The sequence below is a fragment of the Eurytemora carolleeae genome, unplaced genomic scaffold (genome assembly GCF_000591075.1).
Source record: "Eurytemora carolleeae unplaced genomic scaffold, Eaff_2.0 scaffold95, whole genome shotgun sequence".
NCBI classification, from domain to species: domain Eukaryota; kingdom Metazoa; phylum Arthropoda; class Copepoda; order Calanoida; family Temoridae; genus Eurytemora; species Eurytemora carolleeae.
The window spans coordinates 209,516-227,532 of NW_019396113.1; the positions used below are offsets into that span (position 1 = coordinate 209,516).

At 32.7% G+C, this 18,017-nt stretch overlaps 1 protein-coding gene across 2 annotated transcripts; it reads right to left on the reverse strand.

Annotated features, from left to right (window-relative positions):
- Window positions 1-65: 65 nt before the first annotated feature.
- Window positions 66-17,204, reverse strand: LOC111695314 (innexin inx2). 2 transcript variants are annotated; one of them, XM_023464588.1, is made up of 20 exons: window positions 17,082-17,204; window positions 16,577-16,649; window positions 15,603-15,674; window positions 15,077-15,147; window positions 14,597-14,648; window positions 14,177-14,251; window positions 13,775-13,823; window positions 13,537-13,588; window positions 12,907-12,955; window positions 11,944-11,995; window positions 11,835-11,881; window positions 8,154-8,226; window positions 6,917-7,011; window positions 6,394-6,449; window positions 5,891-5,983; window positions 4,358-4,420; window positions 3,699-3,753; window positions 2,494-2,526; window positions 773-817; window positions 66-267 (listed from the first exon to the last, which is right to left on the reverse strand). In XM_023464588.1, exons 1-20 carry the CDS (start codon window positions 17,174-17,176, stop codon window positions 223-225), a joined length of 1,245 nt encoding a protein of 414 aa, XP_023320356.1. In that variant the 5' UTR covers window positions 17,177-17,204; the 3' UTR covers window positions 66-222. The 2 variants fall into 2 exon arrangements, with proteins under 2 accessions (XP_023320356.1, XP_023320357.1); XM_023464589.1 differs by having other exon boundaries at window positions 2,486-2,526.
- Window positions 17,205-18,017: the final 813 nt, after the last annotated feature.

The following is an 18,017-nucleotide window of genomic DNA, read 5'->3' on the forward strand; positions in this document are numbered from 1 at the left end:
ATTTTCACAGAAAGGATGCATTGCAATATGCAGCATTAAATATGTTACATGGAGTATAAATATCATTTCAATCAATTGGACACGTAATTTTCACTTTTCATGCAATTAAGTTGATTTTCACAATTTTACATAAATTACGTTTATGTCATGAACAGTGGGATAAAATCCCGAAATGTTCGCTAGAAATCTGTTCATAAAGTTTATTATAAGAACAGTTTCTGTTTAGATGAAAAGGTTTGCATCTCGATAGGTAGGTGGTGATATCTCCTAAATTAATAAAATAATCAATTATTTAAATATTTAAATAAAAATTAATGAATATTAAAATAATAATTAATACATATCACAGAAATGTAATTCCAATGTGATGATTTCCATAGTAAAAAAATAACCACCCACAAATTTTCCCAAATAAATTTTAAGATTACTTAAAATGTCTTATAACTTATTAAATTAAGACTTTTATACGAATTGTACAGAGTAAAAAAAAAAATAATCGATTTCTGAATATCACATATTTCAACTGGTTTCTGATTATGTAAACACAATTTCAACAAAAACTAAATTCTGCCAATTTCTGTCTTTAACGTTCAAGTCAAAGTCCACCCGTAAATTTTTATGAAAACTGTAATTAAAACATGTAGAAAAAGAAGAACATCTTATTCATCCCTCATCAGACTAAGCGTTGCAAGGTACCAATGTGAATGGGACAGTCCAAACTATGAATGGGTGCTCAATTGTAATTAGGTTAATAATCCCGTAAAGCACTTACCTTTCTCATCCTGACATCAGCCGAGGTCTCCGGGTGATAAATGGACTAAGCTCATGTTAATATTTTAATCATTTGTTTTAAGAGTTTTCTTACAACGAGAACTACAAAAGTATGTAAAAGGAAGATGTCAATTAGGCCAAGGATTTAATGCAAGGAAAGTTATTTCAGAGGTGTACGCATCTTTTTTACTTGAGTGTACTGTTACTGGGCGGTAATGTAAACACGAGACGGATGTCGAAGCCTGACATGGGATCCATCTTTCACATAAATAATCAATGAAATATTCTAATCATAGGAAACTATTATGGTGAATTATCAAAATTATCAAAATTAATTGCCTTTATCCTCCTCGGATACTAAACGAACACTGAGGCATCTTTTTTTGTTTACAAATTCCGCCCAGACAGACCTGGTTTCAATATGTACGCAGAGTATACGAAACTGCAATTAACTTTCCTTGCATTAAATTCTTGAATCAGGCTATGGTATGTGTTCTACCGGCTTTAAGAATACTTCGCGTCCAATTTCCGCAAGTAATTTTAGCTTTTTTGACTATTGCCTTCAAAGTCAGCCATTTAAAATCATTGTATATTTTTTTTAATTAGCACAATTATAAAACAAAACAAAAGTTTAAACTTTTTTCCAGGATTTTAAAAAATATGACCCTGCACACCGCAGTTATACTACGAATTTGCTGTTTTACATTCATTGAACTATTGTCTGCTTATCAGTTTTATTTGATGAGTTCCACGAGGGGAGGAAGACCAGCCACAACAATTTCTCGTCCGAGCCACATTCTCTTCATTTTCTCGTCCGAGCCACCTCGTAATCCTCGTCCTTCCAATATTTTTTTTTTCAGTGTCTAATCCTTCCAGATAAAACTATTTTTTAAGAATCAAGACACGTTAGGGCATAACATATGGATGGACTAAAGTATTGCAATGATTATATCATGTTGGAATCTTCAAACCCATGAGAATGATGTCGAACTTTATTTACGTAAATCTTAAATCTCTTTTGCCTCCGTAATGGCTTACCTTCGTGATATAAAATAAATAGAAAAATAATTCGGCTTCCTCTGCCTATAATTTTCCATATGGAACCATCCGGAAAAATTCTATGGTTTTCACCATAGTTAATAAAAAAGATTAAAGTTCTATAATATTATTTGCGGCATTCTACACCAAGAATATCTGAAAATGAGCTTAAAAATGGTGAACATTTTTGAAGACATTAAACTTGAAATATTTAATTCAATTGAAACTCCTTTTTTCGATTTACAAAAAAATTGATATTTTATTTAAGCCCTAACATGGCTTGATTATTAAAAAACTGTTTTATCTGGAAGGATAAGACACTTAAAAAAATAATATTGGAAGGACGAGGATTTCGAGGTGGCTCGGACGAGAAAATGAGAATGTGGCTCGGACGTGAAAATGAGAATGTGGCTCGGACGAGACCTTGTTGTGATTAGCCTTCCTCCCCTAGTTCCACTGTATCACACCCCCTTCAAAGAAAAAACATCTAGTGCATATTATTAAGAAGTAGATACAACCATTAATCATGATAAAAAAATTAAAAATTATTCTAGTCTCCCAAAAGGGTGGATTACATGATCTAACATGCTATAATTTGGTGCACAAGAAAAAAATATTTTAATAAGCAGAACTAAAAATCTGCAACGTTTAAAATGTGATTAAAAATATTAAGTTCCTGTTTGCCTGCTTTTCTTTTACGATGAAGTTATCTTCAAACTTAAAAAACACAAAATTAAAAATCTATTAAAATTCTATAAAAATGACCAATGAATTGACTTGTGTAGTGAACACGGAAATTATCTAGTTGCATAAGTTACATAACTTACTGTAGGATCGAAATTGTTATTACTAACAAAAAAGTTGAAATAGAAGATGGGCGAGAAGAGCCCTGATAGCCAAGTAATATATATAGATTTATTACAAGTTGAAATAGAAGATTGGCTAGAAGCGCCCTGATAGCCTAGTGATATATATAGATTTATTATAAGTTGAAATAGAAGATGGGTTAGAAGCGCCCTGATAGCCTAGTAATATATATAGATTTATTACAAGTTGAAATAGAAGATTGGCTAGAAGCGCCCTGATAGCCTAGTAATATATATAGATTTATTACAAGTTGAAATAGAAGATTGGCTAGAAGCGCCCTGATAGCCTAGTGATATATATAGATTTATTGTAAGTAGAAATAGAAGATGGGCTAGAAGCGCCCCGATAGCCTAGTAATATACTTGGTGAGTCAAAAAAAAAGTGTGATTTGCGGCGCCTGGTGCAAAATTGTACTTTGTTTTGTACAACTCTCACAAAAAATTGCAGAATCACAGAAAATTCGCAAAATTGTAATTAGAAAATTCGCAATTTTTCGTTCTGGTCTAATTTTTTACGAAAAGAAATTTAAATTCTCTAGTCCCTTTTTTCTTAGTATATTCTAAAGTATTAAATATACGCTGTTGAATTGAAACCTTAAGAACCATTGAAAAACAATATTTCTGTAAAAATATACCAGAACTGAAAATTGCGAATTTCCTAATTACAATCTTGCAAATTTTCTGAGATTCTGTGATTCAATCTTTATAAAATTTTTGATTTCGATAGAAACAATTTATTTACACATTTTTGTTTTTCTGAACTTTTCATTTTGAGAGAAAAAAAGGTTTGCGGATTTTTTTGGGCCATTGAAGTACCACAAAAAATTACAAATTTTCAAAAAATATTGAAAGAACACCATACAGGAGAGTTGCACAAAAATTACAATTTTGCACCAGGTGCCACAAATCACACTTTTTTTTTGACGCAGCCTGTATATAGATTAAGTCACTTAGAATTGGTCTTCCTATTTCACAGTTTTATGGGGCTCACAGTATATGAGAGAATTAGTTAAAATACGAGACCTGTTTTGTTGTATTTAGTTGCATGTTAAGTATGGAAGAAGGATGCATATCATTCCTGAACAAATACCATCGGTTAAAAAAGTAAGTCAACGGGACTGACAAAAAAATTCCAAGCTTTTAAATTGTAAGTCTGATAAACAGTTACCTAAAACATTCAGCTCAGTGGCAATGTAAGAAAAAAAATTGTCTATTTTCTTCATATAACCGTGAATCATTTACATTGAATAATGAGATCAATTTTATTCACACAAGAACATTATTTTCGTCAAATTAGGAATCAGGAATGTATTTATTGATATTTTTTTTCAAATCAAACTTTAGAATGTGAAAAAACTATTCTGGAAAAAACGGGTGGAAAATAACTCCCCCCCGGCCCTGAGAGGGACAATCCAGCAGCCATGAGCCTCAAAATTATTTTTATATAGAAAATGAAGACAATAAATCTATCAAGATATTGTTTAAATAAAAGATTACAACAAAAAAAACTGAATTAACTCCAAGTTTTTAATTACAAATCTTACTTTCTGTACATTAGAAAACTAGTTAAGTTTAAGTTTAAAAATTAGAGGCTCGGTACTAAATCTATGAGGCTCATGGCGGCTCCCTCACCATGACTGATCAATATTTCTTAAAAATAAAACTTATAAAAATGAACAAACCGTCCAGCGATCTTGTCCGAGAGGATAAGGAGAAGAGCCTCAAACTGTGCACCATCTACATTCCTTAAAGTATCAAGAAAAGTACAGTTTTTTAAGATATTAAAGATATCAAAGATATTTAATATACTAAAATACCAAAGATATAAAGATACTTTCTAACATTATACTATGTACATTCCTTAAAATATTAGGAAAATTTTAGGCCCAAGTTAAAATATATATAAAGATTTTTTTTGTCCTCGTAATATTTTTTGGGTTCCATGAGCATTGAGCAGTAAGCATCTTACGTACATCACTAATGTATTTGTGTAAAATAAGACCTCTTTACATTGAAACATAATAATCTTGAACCTCATGCTTTTATTAGATTTTATGGCATTATAAAGCATTGCTAATAAGTTCCAATTATGATTTTGTCTTGACAATCAATATCAATATCTGTAAATCTTGCAAGAAGGGGGGGGGGCGTGACGCCCACCCCTCCCCCAACCCCCAAAAAAAGCCTTGAGTTAAGTTTTGAAGTTACAACATGTCCATTACCCAATTTTTTATATACAATGTGCAGGCACTTTAAAATTTGGACGACTCGGTACCTTAATTTAAGTGATTTCTGCATGGTGTCACAAAAAAAAAGTACATAACTTGTGAAAAGTACTGAGCACTATTATATTAGTAGCTCGACTTAAAGAGGACAAATTAATCCGTAGATAGAGATCAATGCTTGATCCCCAGATTCACAACACAAAAGATGGATGGAGATCAATGCTTGATCCCAAGATTCACAACACAAAAAAAGGTCGATGCTTGATCCCAGAGTTCACGATACAAAATACTGATGGAGATCAATGCTTGATTCCAAGATTCACAACACAAAAGATAGATGGAGATCAATGCTTGATCCCAGGCTTCACAACACAAAAGATTGATGGAGACAAATGCTTGATCCCAGGATTCACAACACAAAAGATAGATGGAGATCAATGCTTGATCCCGAGATTCACAACACAAAAGATAGATGGAGATCAATGCTTGATCCCAAGATTCACAACACAAAAGATAGATGGAGATCAATGCTTGATCCCGACATTCACAACATAAAAGATGGATGGAGATTAATGCTTGATCCTGAGATTCACAACATAAAAGATGGATGGAGATTAATGCTTGATCCTGAGATTCACAACATAAAAGATGGATGGAGATTAATGCTGATCCTGAGATTCACAACATATAAGATGGGATCCTGAGATTCACAACATAAAAGATGGATGGAGATCAATGCTTGATCCTGAGATTCACAACATAAAAGATAGATGGAGATCAATGCTTGATCCTGAGATTCACAACTCAAAAGATAGATGGAGATCAATGCTTGATCCCAGGATTCACAACATAAAAGATAGATGGAGATCAATGCTTGATCCCCAGGATTCACAACACAAAAAAACCCCGACTTTAGCTAATATGAGATTGAAGAACGCACCCCCTACATCTGGCGTATATGATATTTAATAAATTTAAAAATCTACTTACTTGGCGATGAGAGTGAGGAGGGTATAGAATCCAAAGTTTCCATGGCAGTTTACACGGGATAGCACATGGGATTGTAGAGACTTGGCCTGACTCCTATTACATAATTTGTTTACTTAAGTAAATTTAAGTCCAAAAAAATCCTTAAAGAAAAGTGTCACTTGGAATTTACCAAATATTGGAAAGACTAATTGTGGCTTTTTTCAAGACTAAAATATACATTTACTTCTATAAATAACATGTTAAATTAAAACATAAGCCATGTCTTGTCATACTTAGAGATACTTAAAAATAGGACCACACTTTGGAAAGCTCAAAGGATATGTACTAACTTCCTTGCTTATGACAAATTGGTTTGGGTGAAAAATATCGGTTCTTAAAATTACTAACATCAGATGACGATTTGCATAATGGGTCATTTAATAGAAATTACTCTTATCCTTTGAGTGTTTAGAAAATACAATCCAGTAATAACAAGATTTTAATCGTCAAGCGAAAGTTATTACCTGAGCATAATATATCTGGCACCTGGAACAAGGATGAGAACTATATCAAGGAGAACCTAGAATTAAGGATGTTCAAATCCTTCAAAAAGATTGTTAACTAGTTAAATCTAGTTTATCACCATTTCAAACCAATAACTTTCATTAAAACATCATTATAGTAAAAGATTTTTCCGCAAAATTTTAAATGGTTGAGCATGTGCGCAATTTAGCGCAAATATTTGATCGCACATTTTTTGCTTTAACTTGCCCTGAAATATATATTAGTAAAATTATTTTTTCCCGCAGTTACAAAATGTTAGGGCTTGTTTTCGCCTAATTTACACTCGAAGCCTGTTCAAACCCATGGAAAATTTGCTTGAAAAAAGAGCAATTTTGATTTTTAAAAATCCTACAATCCATATTGGAAAAATCTCAAACACTCATTTCTCAACTCAATTTGAAAGAGCGATATGGAATTTTTTAAATGAAACAAAATATGCAAGAAAATGGTGGAAATAATTAATTTATCGTCAACTATAATTACCTTGACAGTGGTGAATGCAATAAGAAAGATCTGAAGATACCAGGAGATCAGAAATATCTTTTGATTCAAGATGTTCACGTTCAATATGCAGATACCTGAAATTTCAAATTAAAGGGATTGTGTGGACAATATTTCAAGGGTCATTCCATTTAACAAATTAAAGGCCCAAATTTTAATGGTACTCTTACTCCAATATTAAGTCCCTTATTCCCATATAAAGTCCCTTATTCCCATATAAAGTCCCTTATTCCCAGATAAAGTCCCTTATTCCCATATAAAGTCCCTCATTCCCATATAAAGTCCCTCACTCCTATATAAAGTCCCTCACTCCTATATAAAGTCCCTCACTCCTATATAAAGTCCCTTACTCCCCTATTTAGTCCAATTCACTCATATAAAGTCCCATACTCCCAAATAGAGTCCCTCACTCCCATATAAAGTCCCTTACTCCTATATTCATTTCCCTGCTTCTATATTCAGTCCCTTACTCCTTTATTAAGTCCCTTACCCTATATTAAGTCCCTTACTCCTATATTAAGTCCCTCACTCCCATAATAAGTCCCTTAGTCCTGTATTAAGTCTCTTACTCCTATATTAAGTCCCTTACTTCCCTTACTCCTAAATCAAGTCCCTTACTCCTATAACTCCCTTACTCCTATATTAAGTTCCTTACTCCTACATTAAGTTCCTTACTCCTATATTAAGTGCCTTACTCCTATATTAAATCCCTTACTCCTATATTAAGTCACTTACTCCTATATTTAGTACCTTACTCCTATATTTAGTCCCTTACTCCTATATTAAGTCCCTTACTCCTATATCAATTCCCTTACTCCTATATCAATTCCCATATTCCTATATTAAGTCTCTTACTCCTATATTAAGTCCCTTACTCCTATATTAAGTCCCTTACACTTATATTAAGTCCCTTACTCCTATGTTCAGTACCTTACTCCTATATTAAGCCCCTTACTCCTATATTAAATCCCACTCCTATATCAATTCCCATACTCCTATATTAATTTCCATACTCCTATATTAATTCCCATACTTCTATATTAAGTCCCTTACTTCTATATTAAGTCCCTTACTTCTATATTTAGTCCCTTACTCCTATATTAATTCCCATACTCCTATATTAAGTTTCTTACTCATATATTAAGTCCCTTACTAATATATAAAGTCACTTAGTCATATACTAAGTCCCTTACTCCCTTTGCTCTCCCATCTGAAGCACCTGAATCTTGGATTGCAGATCCTGAAGATCCAACATAGTTCATTCTACAGTTTGTCACCAAAGGGAACACTTCCTGCGCAAAATGTTTGTAAAAAATAAGCTAAAAATTAGTGATGGACAACAACTTTTCAAGAACTTTTAAAGGCAAAACACAATTACTGTCAATATGTGAAGGTTCCAACTATTCCCATCATTTCAAAACTGTTTTCTGTAAAAGATTACTTTTCTTAAATTATGTAGAAACTTTATCTTAGGATAAATCTAAGGGGAAAAGTAACCAAAAAACGATCATTTGGCAATCAGTGTATATAGGACAGATTTAAATTATGCAGTGAGACCTCTGCAATAGAAAGGGGGCTGTTAAGACGAAAGTTATGATTTAAATTGTTTGGTGAGACCTATTCACCTCTGGAATAGATTTGAAAGAGGACTGTTAGTTAGTAATGATTTAAATTTGTCAAATGAAAATAGAACACTGCAATAGTACTGTACAAACCGTACTCAGATTCATTTTATAGCATTAGTTGATTTTAAGCTTTTGGTAAAACTATTTTGGTAAAACTATTTTCTTAATGATAACACACAGATGCAAAGATTGTCGGAATTTTTCTTCCTATTCCACAGGGGAGGNCGTTCTCCAGGAAAGACCCAATCATACAAAAAACGACAACATCTTCCATATTGTAAATTTGATAAAGGTTTTGAGGTTACTTTTGTGAATTGGGCATTGCCATCTATGCATGGAGGGTCACTTTAAATTACGCTTAAAAACCCTCAAGTTTTTGAAAACTAACTGATTTCAGTGAGAGAAACATGTTTTCAGTCATTAGTTCAGCTAATGAGGAGAAACAAGTTTCAGCTCATGAGATTAATGAAAAATACTTAATAAAAAAAGAAAATAAGAAAAAAGGAAGTTTAAAAATGCAGCGTTTAATTTTTTACCAGTAACTTTTATGAATTAGGAAAATTTAAAAGAAGGTTTTTTTCATCCTAAAAGGGAGTGTTCGCGAAAAATGAAAGGGGATATAGGCTTAATGCGATAAAAAAGCGCTTTTGATCGCTACTAATTTTACTTCTATCTGTTGCGTCTTTAAAGAGAAAATTGTTGAAAACGACTCACACCGAAGAACGCAGCATCCATACAAATTCGGAAAGATGAAACATTTAACTCGGATCGTAAACAAATCAATTTAATTCCAAACAAATCATTCAGATATTACAAACAGTAGTCATCGACTATTTTTCGACGCATTCGTATATAGTTAATATTTTATAATATTTTTGATTTTGTTCTTTTTTAAATAATTTTCGCTGGCGCTGGATTTTCGAACATTCCATCCTCGAACCAGGAATAAATGTTTTCAAAAGTAACTCTCAGATCATGAAAAATACAAAATATTATGAACAACTATTTACGAGTCATCGAAAAAGAATCGATGACTATTGTTTGTAATACCTGAATGATTTGTTTGGAATTAAATTGATTTGTTTACGATCCGAGTTGAATGTTGAATCTTTCTGAATTTGTATGGACACTACGTTCTTCGGTATTAGTCGTTTTTAACAATTTTCTCCTTACATACACAACAGATAGAAGTAATATTACTAGCAATCAAAAGCGCTTATTTTTCGCCGCAAGCCTATACCCCCTTTCATTTTTCGCAAACATTCCCTTTAACTCTACTTTTCTTGTAAAATTTATTTATTTTCCCCTTCAGCGATAAAAAAGAAAAACAAAAATTGCAAGAAAATATACATGCCTGTAAAATAATTGCCAGTTTCTTTTGTTACATTATTTAATGTTTAAGATCAAGGGCCTGTAAGTGTAATTTCAAGCAAAGATTGCAATTCCTGTTTTGATACATGGTACATGGTACCTACCTTTGACTAATCATATAAGCCAAAAACAAATCTGTGCTTTTATCTCTCAAACAGTGTTTTAATTGCATCAAAGTGGGAGTGAATGCAAGCCTAGAGTGTGAACTCGACACAACTGACATTACGTAAAAACCTTGAAAGTGCCAAAAGTTCTAAGCTCGAAATTTTCTGATATTTGATTGTGAATGTAATTTAAATGACTTCTGGAAAGTTAATATCAATTTCTTAAATAAAGTCAGTTAGCAAATTAAATCAAATCAGTGTGCTATAAAGGGAGTGTTCGCGAAAAATAAAAGGGGGTATAGGCTTAATGCGATAAAAAGCGCTTTTGATCGCTATTAATCTTACTTCTATCTGTTGCGTCTATAGGAGAAAATTGTTAAAGACGTCTCATACCGAATAACATGGCGTCCATACAAATTCAGAAAATTGTAACACATGACTTAGACCGTAGAAAAATCAATTTAATTTCAAACAAATAATTCAGATGTTACAACCTTTAGTCATCGATTATCTTTCGCCACATTTGTATATAGTTTATATTTTATAATATTTTTTAATTAATTTGTTTTGAATTTGATTATTTCTCTTGTCGCTTGCGCAACTATCTAAGAATGCACCGCACCACTCACATTTTTCGAAATCCGTTAAAACGTTTTCTAAAAAAATAAAATATTATAAAATATAAACTATATACAAATGTGGCGAAAGATAATCAATGACTATAGGTTGTAATATCTGAATGATTTGTTTGAAATTAAATTGATTTTTACGGTCTAAGTTGTATGTTGCAATTTTCTGAATTTGTATGGGCGCTAAGTTATTCGTTATGAGACGTCTTCAACAATTTTCTCCTTATAGACGCAACAGATGAAAGTAAAATTAGTAGCGATCAAAAGAGCTTTTTTATCGCATTAAGCCTATACCCCCTTTCATTTTTCGCGAACAATCCCTTTAAGGACTTGTAGAGAAGGGTCATCCCATGTCAAGTCAATCATCTATGGAGGGCATGTCACAGATTTTGCTGAAATTTTGCATACAGCTTGAGATATGAAAAAAATCCTGGATGAGCGTTCCGAGACCTCCGAGGCCAGAATTATGACTCCAGAAAGTTTTCCGAGATTTTGAGGACGGTCTCTATATTACAAATGGCTCTTAACTTTTTTGTTTTTAAAGATAGCTCCAAAATTTGTTCAGTTTTGAATTAGTAATCACAAGCATTTTAATAGCGTGAAGAGAAAAAAATCATTAAAAAATATTTACAAGTCATAATTGCACTTCTTTATTTACAGTCTGCGTTTGAGGATGTGTACAAATTCTGATAGTGTTGAATTTTTTATATATCTTTATACTGCCAAAATGATGGGGTTAGAAAAGGAGGAAATAAAAGTAACAAATCTCCAATACAAATATTCAATTGCACCATTAAGGCCTGTATGATCATGATTCAGTAATAAAAGTCAAAAGTAAAAAATCGAATTTTATTCTTATCTAAAACATAAAAAAAATTAAATAATTTTCTACTTAAAGCACTGAAAAATGTCAATAGAACATTGCTACGCAAATATGCAAGTTGCTGACATAGTGCTGACATACCGCACAATGTTTGTCTTGATGAGCTCTTTTAGAATCTCAAAAAAAAATTACATGGGAATTTGTCTCATCTCTTCGAGGTCCTTCAAGCACAGTGTGTGACATCCTTGATCAGTCAAAGCTTTTAAGAGTACTGTTGTGAATCAGTCACTCAGTGATGGAGGGTCACTTGAAATTACGTTTACAGTCCCTTGAGAATGTCAAACTTACCTCGACTACTCTCACATACTCCCACGGATAAGTTACAGACATAAAGTCTAAAAAATACTTAATAAAAAACTAATTTTCCAAAAAATGATCTGTTAAGAAAAAATAATACCATGTCCAAGGCCAAAGAACCTTTCACCCAGGATGATATCAAGGAAGTACATCTAGAAAAGCAAAGGTTTAATTAGTAAAGTTTTGGCACAGGGAGATGTTTTGGTAAGTTTATTGTGATGCATTAGGGAGAGCTAAGAAACTAGATTAATATAAATAATTAAGAAAAATGTGCCAATTGATTACATCTTTGTTTTAGTTTAAACAAAACTAGTTCCTGAGCTGTCCTAAAAAGTTGGAGTATGATGTAACAACCTATGTCCCATTCAGCTTTGTTCTAAATCTCCTTTGTTGTAACTGCAGTCATTATAATAGAAAAAATACACACTGGGTTAGGATATTACCTGTAGGATGGCTATCAATAGTATTACTAGTTCTCAAAATACCCCATGGTTAACATTACCTGTTAGACAGACAGCAGAAGTATTCCTGGTTCCATATACATACCCCTGGTTAAAAGGGATAGCAGGAGTATTCCTAGTTCCAAATATATACCAATGGTTAACAGATTACCTGTGGGACAGACGGCAGGAGTATTCCTAGTTCCAAATATATACCCATGGTTAAAAGTTACCTGTAGGACAGATAGCACTATTCCTGGTTCCTAACATATACCCCTGGTTAACAGATTACCTGTAGGTTGGATAACACAAGTATTCATAGTTCCAAATATATACCAATGGTTAAAGGTTACCTGTAGGGCAGATAGCAGGAGTATTCCTAGTTCCAAATATATACCCATGGTTAACAGATTACCTATAGGACAGACAGCACTATTCCTGGTTCCTAACTTATCACCTGTAGGATGGTTAACACAAGTATTCCTAGTTCCAAATATTTTTGGTTCCACTTCGAATTGTATTCAATGTTTCAAGATTTATGCTGGCGCTCAATTCAAACCAGTTTTCGGAGGATTTGAGACACAGCTCAAATTCATTAAATTTGGACTCTGGTATAAGATTACCTGTAGAACAGATAGCAGGAGTATTCCTAATTCACAAATGAACATTTTCCTGCCAACATTAAAACCATCAACATTAAAACCATCAACATTAAAACTTCTGCTCAGGATCTATAATAGGAACTGATAACTCATCCAGCCAAACTCTTAATTTTGTGATATGATTGAAACCCAGATGGTGCAAACCTTGATATTAACCATTTAATTTAGCATCATTCTACACCATCAGATTTTCAAGTAATTAAAAAGAATAAATGTTTTAAGACCAAGAACCATACTTCCTGCACTTTCTAATAACTTAATCAATTTTTTATGATTTAAACCCCACCCCAGTTTGGAAGACAACAGGAAAAAGCACAAAAGTTCCTCTCCTTTTTCAGACAGTGCAAAAGCTATGAATGAGATTTGCATGATTTTAACTTATGAAAATTGACTATTTACAATATCAGTTTCTCAAAGTATGACATGGGGATATCTTCTTCTGAAACAATGGAGAACATTTTCATAACTGTCACATTATTGTTCAAAGGTCATAAATGGTACTTCACTTTATCTGACATGCCCCTTATTAATGGAGAGACACTTAAATTCCATGGACTGTCTCTTAAAATATTAAATTAGTTGATGGTTTTCCTGGCGAAGCAATTGTACCAACAAGGTTTAGCAGCTAAGAATTTGCTGATACCTTAATAGAACTTAAATTATATACTCATATATTTAGAAAATTGATGTTAATAGATAGAAAATAGATGGAAATAGAAGTAGACGTTATTTTATTCAATTGTCCCGAGGGACAGTTAACACATAAATTCCTACTAATTTGGTCAAAAAGCGGTTAAAATTACAAAAAAAACATTGAAAAATAACAGACCTTGAACCTGCTCACTGAGAGGAGTTTCAGTCAGTGGATCGGAGGACACCTGAACAAAAAGTCTCTAGAAGTAAATAAATAAATAAAATGGTCAACCATCATCCCATGGGAGTCAGGGTTAAGCTCTCATCAAACCGTACCACCATATTGGTTGGCATTCACAACTTTGAGTAAATATTCAAATATGAGCCCATTATTAAGGAATCGGTTCAGCAGTCATGAGATATGATTGAACATTCAAACCGCCAAACGAACAGAGATTAATACTATTTAAATATAGATGCAATTAAAAAATATCTGAACCCATTCCCAAAAGGCTAAATCTTGATCATTATGTTAATTGAACAAAAACTTCTTATTTCTGAGTTTGAAAGCTGATCACGAGACACAAATCATAAATACCTTTGCCAGAAGCTTATCAAGTTTTCCACCTTCAATCATTTTCCAGGCTCTATAGGGAGCATAGAAGAGAATTGCCTAGGAGAAGAGAAAATAAGTAAAAATTCAAGAACAAAAGTAAACCTTCAAGTGAACCCTTTTTTTAAAGAATAGAGTGGCATGTCATATTCACAATGGTACTCTTTAACCCTTACTATTAACAAGGTTTAAATGTTAAGAGAAATCCACAATTACGGTGAAAATAGCTTTAATACAATTGTGGTTTCTCTTCGACTTTCAGATATATGCTGCAGAGAAAAGGAAAAATATAACATGGATAATATCTTCCATATTAAGGTTTTAAGGTTACTGTTTCCAACATGCAATTTGATAAATTGAGGATCCTAAAAACTAATTTCCTTCTTTGAAAGCAGGGTTTAATACCTGAAAGAAGAGAATAAAAGGCACCCACTGATAGTAGTCATGTCGAATCATCCTGAAGACAAGAAAAATAAAGGTATGGAGTATGACAAATTTTAAGTGCACTGAGATGTTGAAAACTGCCGCAGAAGCGACGTGATCAAACCAACTAAAAAGTTAACACTCTTGAGATTGAAAGTTTGTTTGGGTTGGAACTTAGCTCACCAACTTAACTCAATTATTAAATATTATATAAATCTGCAGATCTGCAGAAGAGAGATCAATGCTTGATCCCGAGATTTACTACACAAAAGAGCTATAAATTCAGACCTTATTTCAGAAGAAAAAAAAATTAATGATAAATAAAGAAAATAAGATCATGGTGGACCCCCAATGTGGAATCCCCAGACGTCCATGGGACGTTATAGGCCCGTGCATAAAGCTAAATAAAGTTGGTTAAACAATGTGAACTAAAAACAAATATCTTAATAATAATAATCTTACTTTCCATTCTGCAATGATGAAATACCATGGTGTGCATGGGTATCCGGCACTTCTTCAAGGCGCTCGCCATCCTTCAAATATTAAAAAGTTAGCAACATTTAGGACGCATATTTCAGGAAACTATTGTTGAGAACGCAGTGTTCAGGACGCACTATTGAGGACGCACTTTATCCTATACTATATACTATACTGATACAATTGAACTGTTGAGAAGTGCCATCACAAACTTAATACATGACGGGTAGTCTTAGAGTAATATTAATAATTTAGGGCTCTTCACGCCTCCTTTCCTGTTAATTATTTAATTTTCAACTAGTTGTCTGTCTGTCATTTTAAGTCATTTTCAAATTTTAGGTAATTTTTGCCTTTAGAATTGGAGCAAAACTCCAAATTAGACAACAAAAGTATAAATATATGGATTAAAGAGGAAGATTACATGAATTCCACTGTTTTCTGGTTCTCACTGTAAATGCAGGATTAACAGGATGAGCTTTACATAAAATTATAGGATAGTTAAACTACATACCACTTGAGTGATAGTCCCTGTCATAAAGCAGTAGGCAGAGAACATATTAGTCGGGATCTTTGTTGGATTACACTAAACAGAGAACATATTAGTCGGGATCTTTGTTGGATTACACTAAACAGAGAACATATTAGTCGGGATCTTTGTTGGATTACACTAAACAGATAGAATATTTGTAAAAAAGGGCAAAATAATGCTGAAAGAAAGTTTGGAAAATTAAAAGAATTTCTTGAATTATTTCTTGTAACAGAAAAATATTTCAGACGAAAGTTCTATCTTAAAGGGAGTGTTCGCGAAAAATTGAAGGGGGTATAGACTTAATGCGATAAAAAAGCGCTTTTGATCATTTCTAATCTTACTTCTATCTGTTGCGTCTATAAGGAGAAAATTGTTAAAGACGTCTCATACCGAATAACATGGCGTCCATACAAATTGAGAAAATTGCAACATACGACTTAGACCGTAAAAAATCAATTTAATTTCAAACAAATCATTCAGATATTTAGTCATCGATTATCTTTCGCTACATATGTATATATTTGATATTTCGTACTAGTTTTGATTTTGTTTTTTAAAATAGTATTTAGCTTACAACTTGTTTTTGAACATTCCTGGAAAATATGAAAATGTCGTCTTCATTACCAAAAATCCTCGAAACAGGAATAAATGTTTTTATAAGTAACTCTTAGATCATAACAACTAAAACATATTACAGAAATTCAAATGATTTACAAGAGATTTAAACACAGATCTCTCTTTACTCGATGCACAGTCAATGGTTTAAATAGTACTGTTGTAAATTTAGCATTGCCTTCTTTGCATGCAGTGTCGATTAAAAATTACGCTTACAGTCATATTCGTTAGGCCTACCAAATAATATTTCCTAGAAATGGTTAACTGATCCCATTTTTATTACAAGAAATCTTTAAAACAAGTCTGAACCATTTACTAAATATATCTAGTTTAAAATTTACCAGAATAGGTTCTCCAAAGAACTGTTTAGAAGTGGTTAAAATACTGAATATGAGCAACACTATTCCAGTCCATCTGAACAAATCATTTAATTATTTCTCGACTACAGAAAAGTGCAACCCTCCCCCCCCCCCCACTTCCAAGATTTGTACGCCTTAAACCTTTGCATACTTTATTAGTTGTATTGACTAAAAAATACTTTTTAATGCTCGATGGGGAGAAAAAAAAGAAAAATTTGACATTAAATCGTCAATTTTTATCATTCTTATCAATATTACCTAAAAACTAATTTCTTTACTTTAAGTAAATAGTATTAACGAGGACATCTCCGATCCTGAGTTCCGTCGAAAAAATCTATGGTTTGCATGGGGTTTTAGGCCCAATGGTTTTTAAATCCCCCCCCCCCCTCTCATCGGACAAATTCCTAAGTACACCTTCAAACAAATTATTTCTGTCAGACGTCAATATAAACATTTCATTTTATTTTTAAAAATTTATTTCTTTTACCTTGAAACCTTAAAAGCAGAAGTAGATATGTCAGCACTTTTACATTTAGGGCTAAGAAGGTTTTTAACCGCCCCAAAAAGGGCTAAAACAGACATCTTTATTTCTGAAATATATGAGAAAATAGTTGCTCTTGGCAATCGGCACTTAACTGGGTCTATTGTTGGAGGAATTAAAGAATGGGTAATATTAAACAACAAATGCTACGGCTATATTGATAATTTTAGGATTGATTAAAAATATTAAATTCCCTAAAGGGTCTGTATGTGTAGTTTACAACGGTATCCTTAAAACCTTTCTCCGATCCAATATGAATTGGACATTTTTTTGTAAAACTGTTTTATTTATGGGTGCAGTTCTGCAATTGGTGACGCATTTCTTGCTTAAATGAAACAATGGTCACATTGTCAGAATTAAAAACTTGCAAATTTAGAAAAGTTATATCTTCCACATTTACGTCTTCTTTGATTGAAAGGTTCATCACTATACAAGCAACACGTACAGTTCCTTTAAAACCATGGAAAAATCTCATTCATTCTTCGTCAGAGGAATCATTTATTCAGTTTATATTATACGATTTTTGGCACCCCTCCCCCCTCCCCACCTCCCTTCTTATCAATTTTTCAACAGATTTAAATAAACCAAAAAGTGTTCTTTAGGAAATTAAATCAGATTAGAAAAATTAAGTATACCTTACATTGAATGTTTGTACGTATTCTGGAAAATGAAAACTTGTTATGCATTCATAACCTATAGGACAGACAGCACTATTCCTGGTTCCTAACTTATCACCTGTAGGATGGTTAACACAAGTATTCCTAGTTCCAAATATATACCCATGGTTAAAAGTTACCTGTAGGACAGATAGCACTATTCCTGGTTCCTAACATATACCCCTGGTTAACAGATTACCTGTAGGTTGGATAACACAAGTATTCA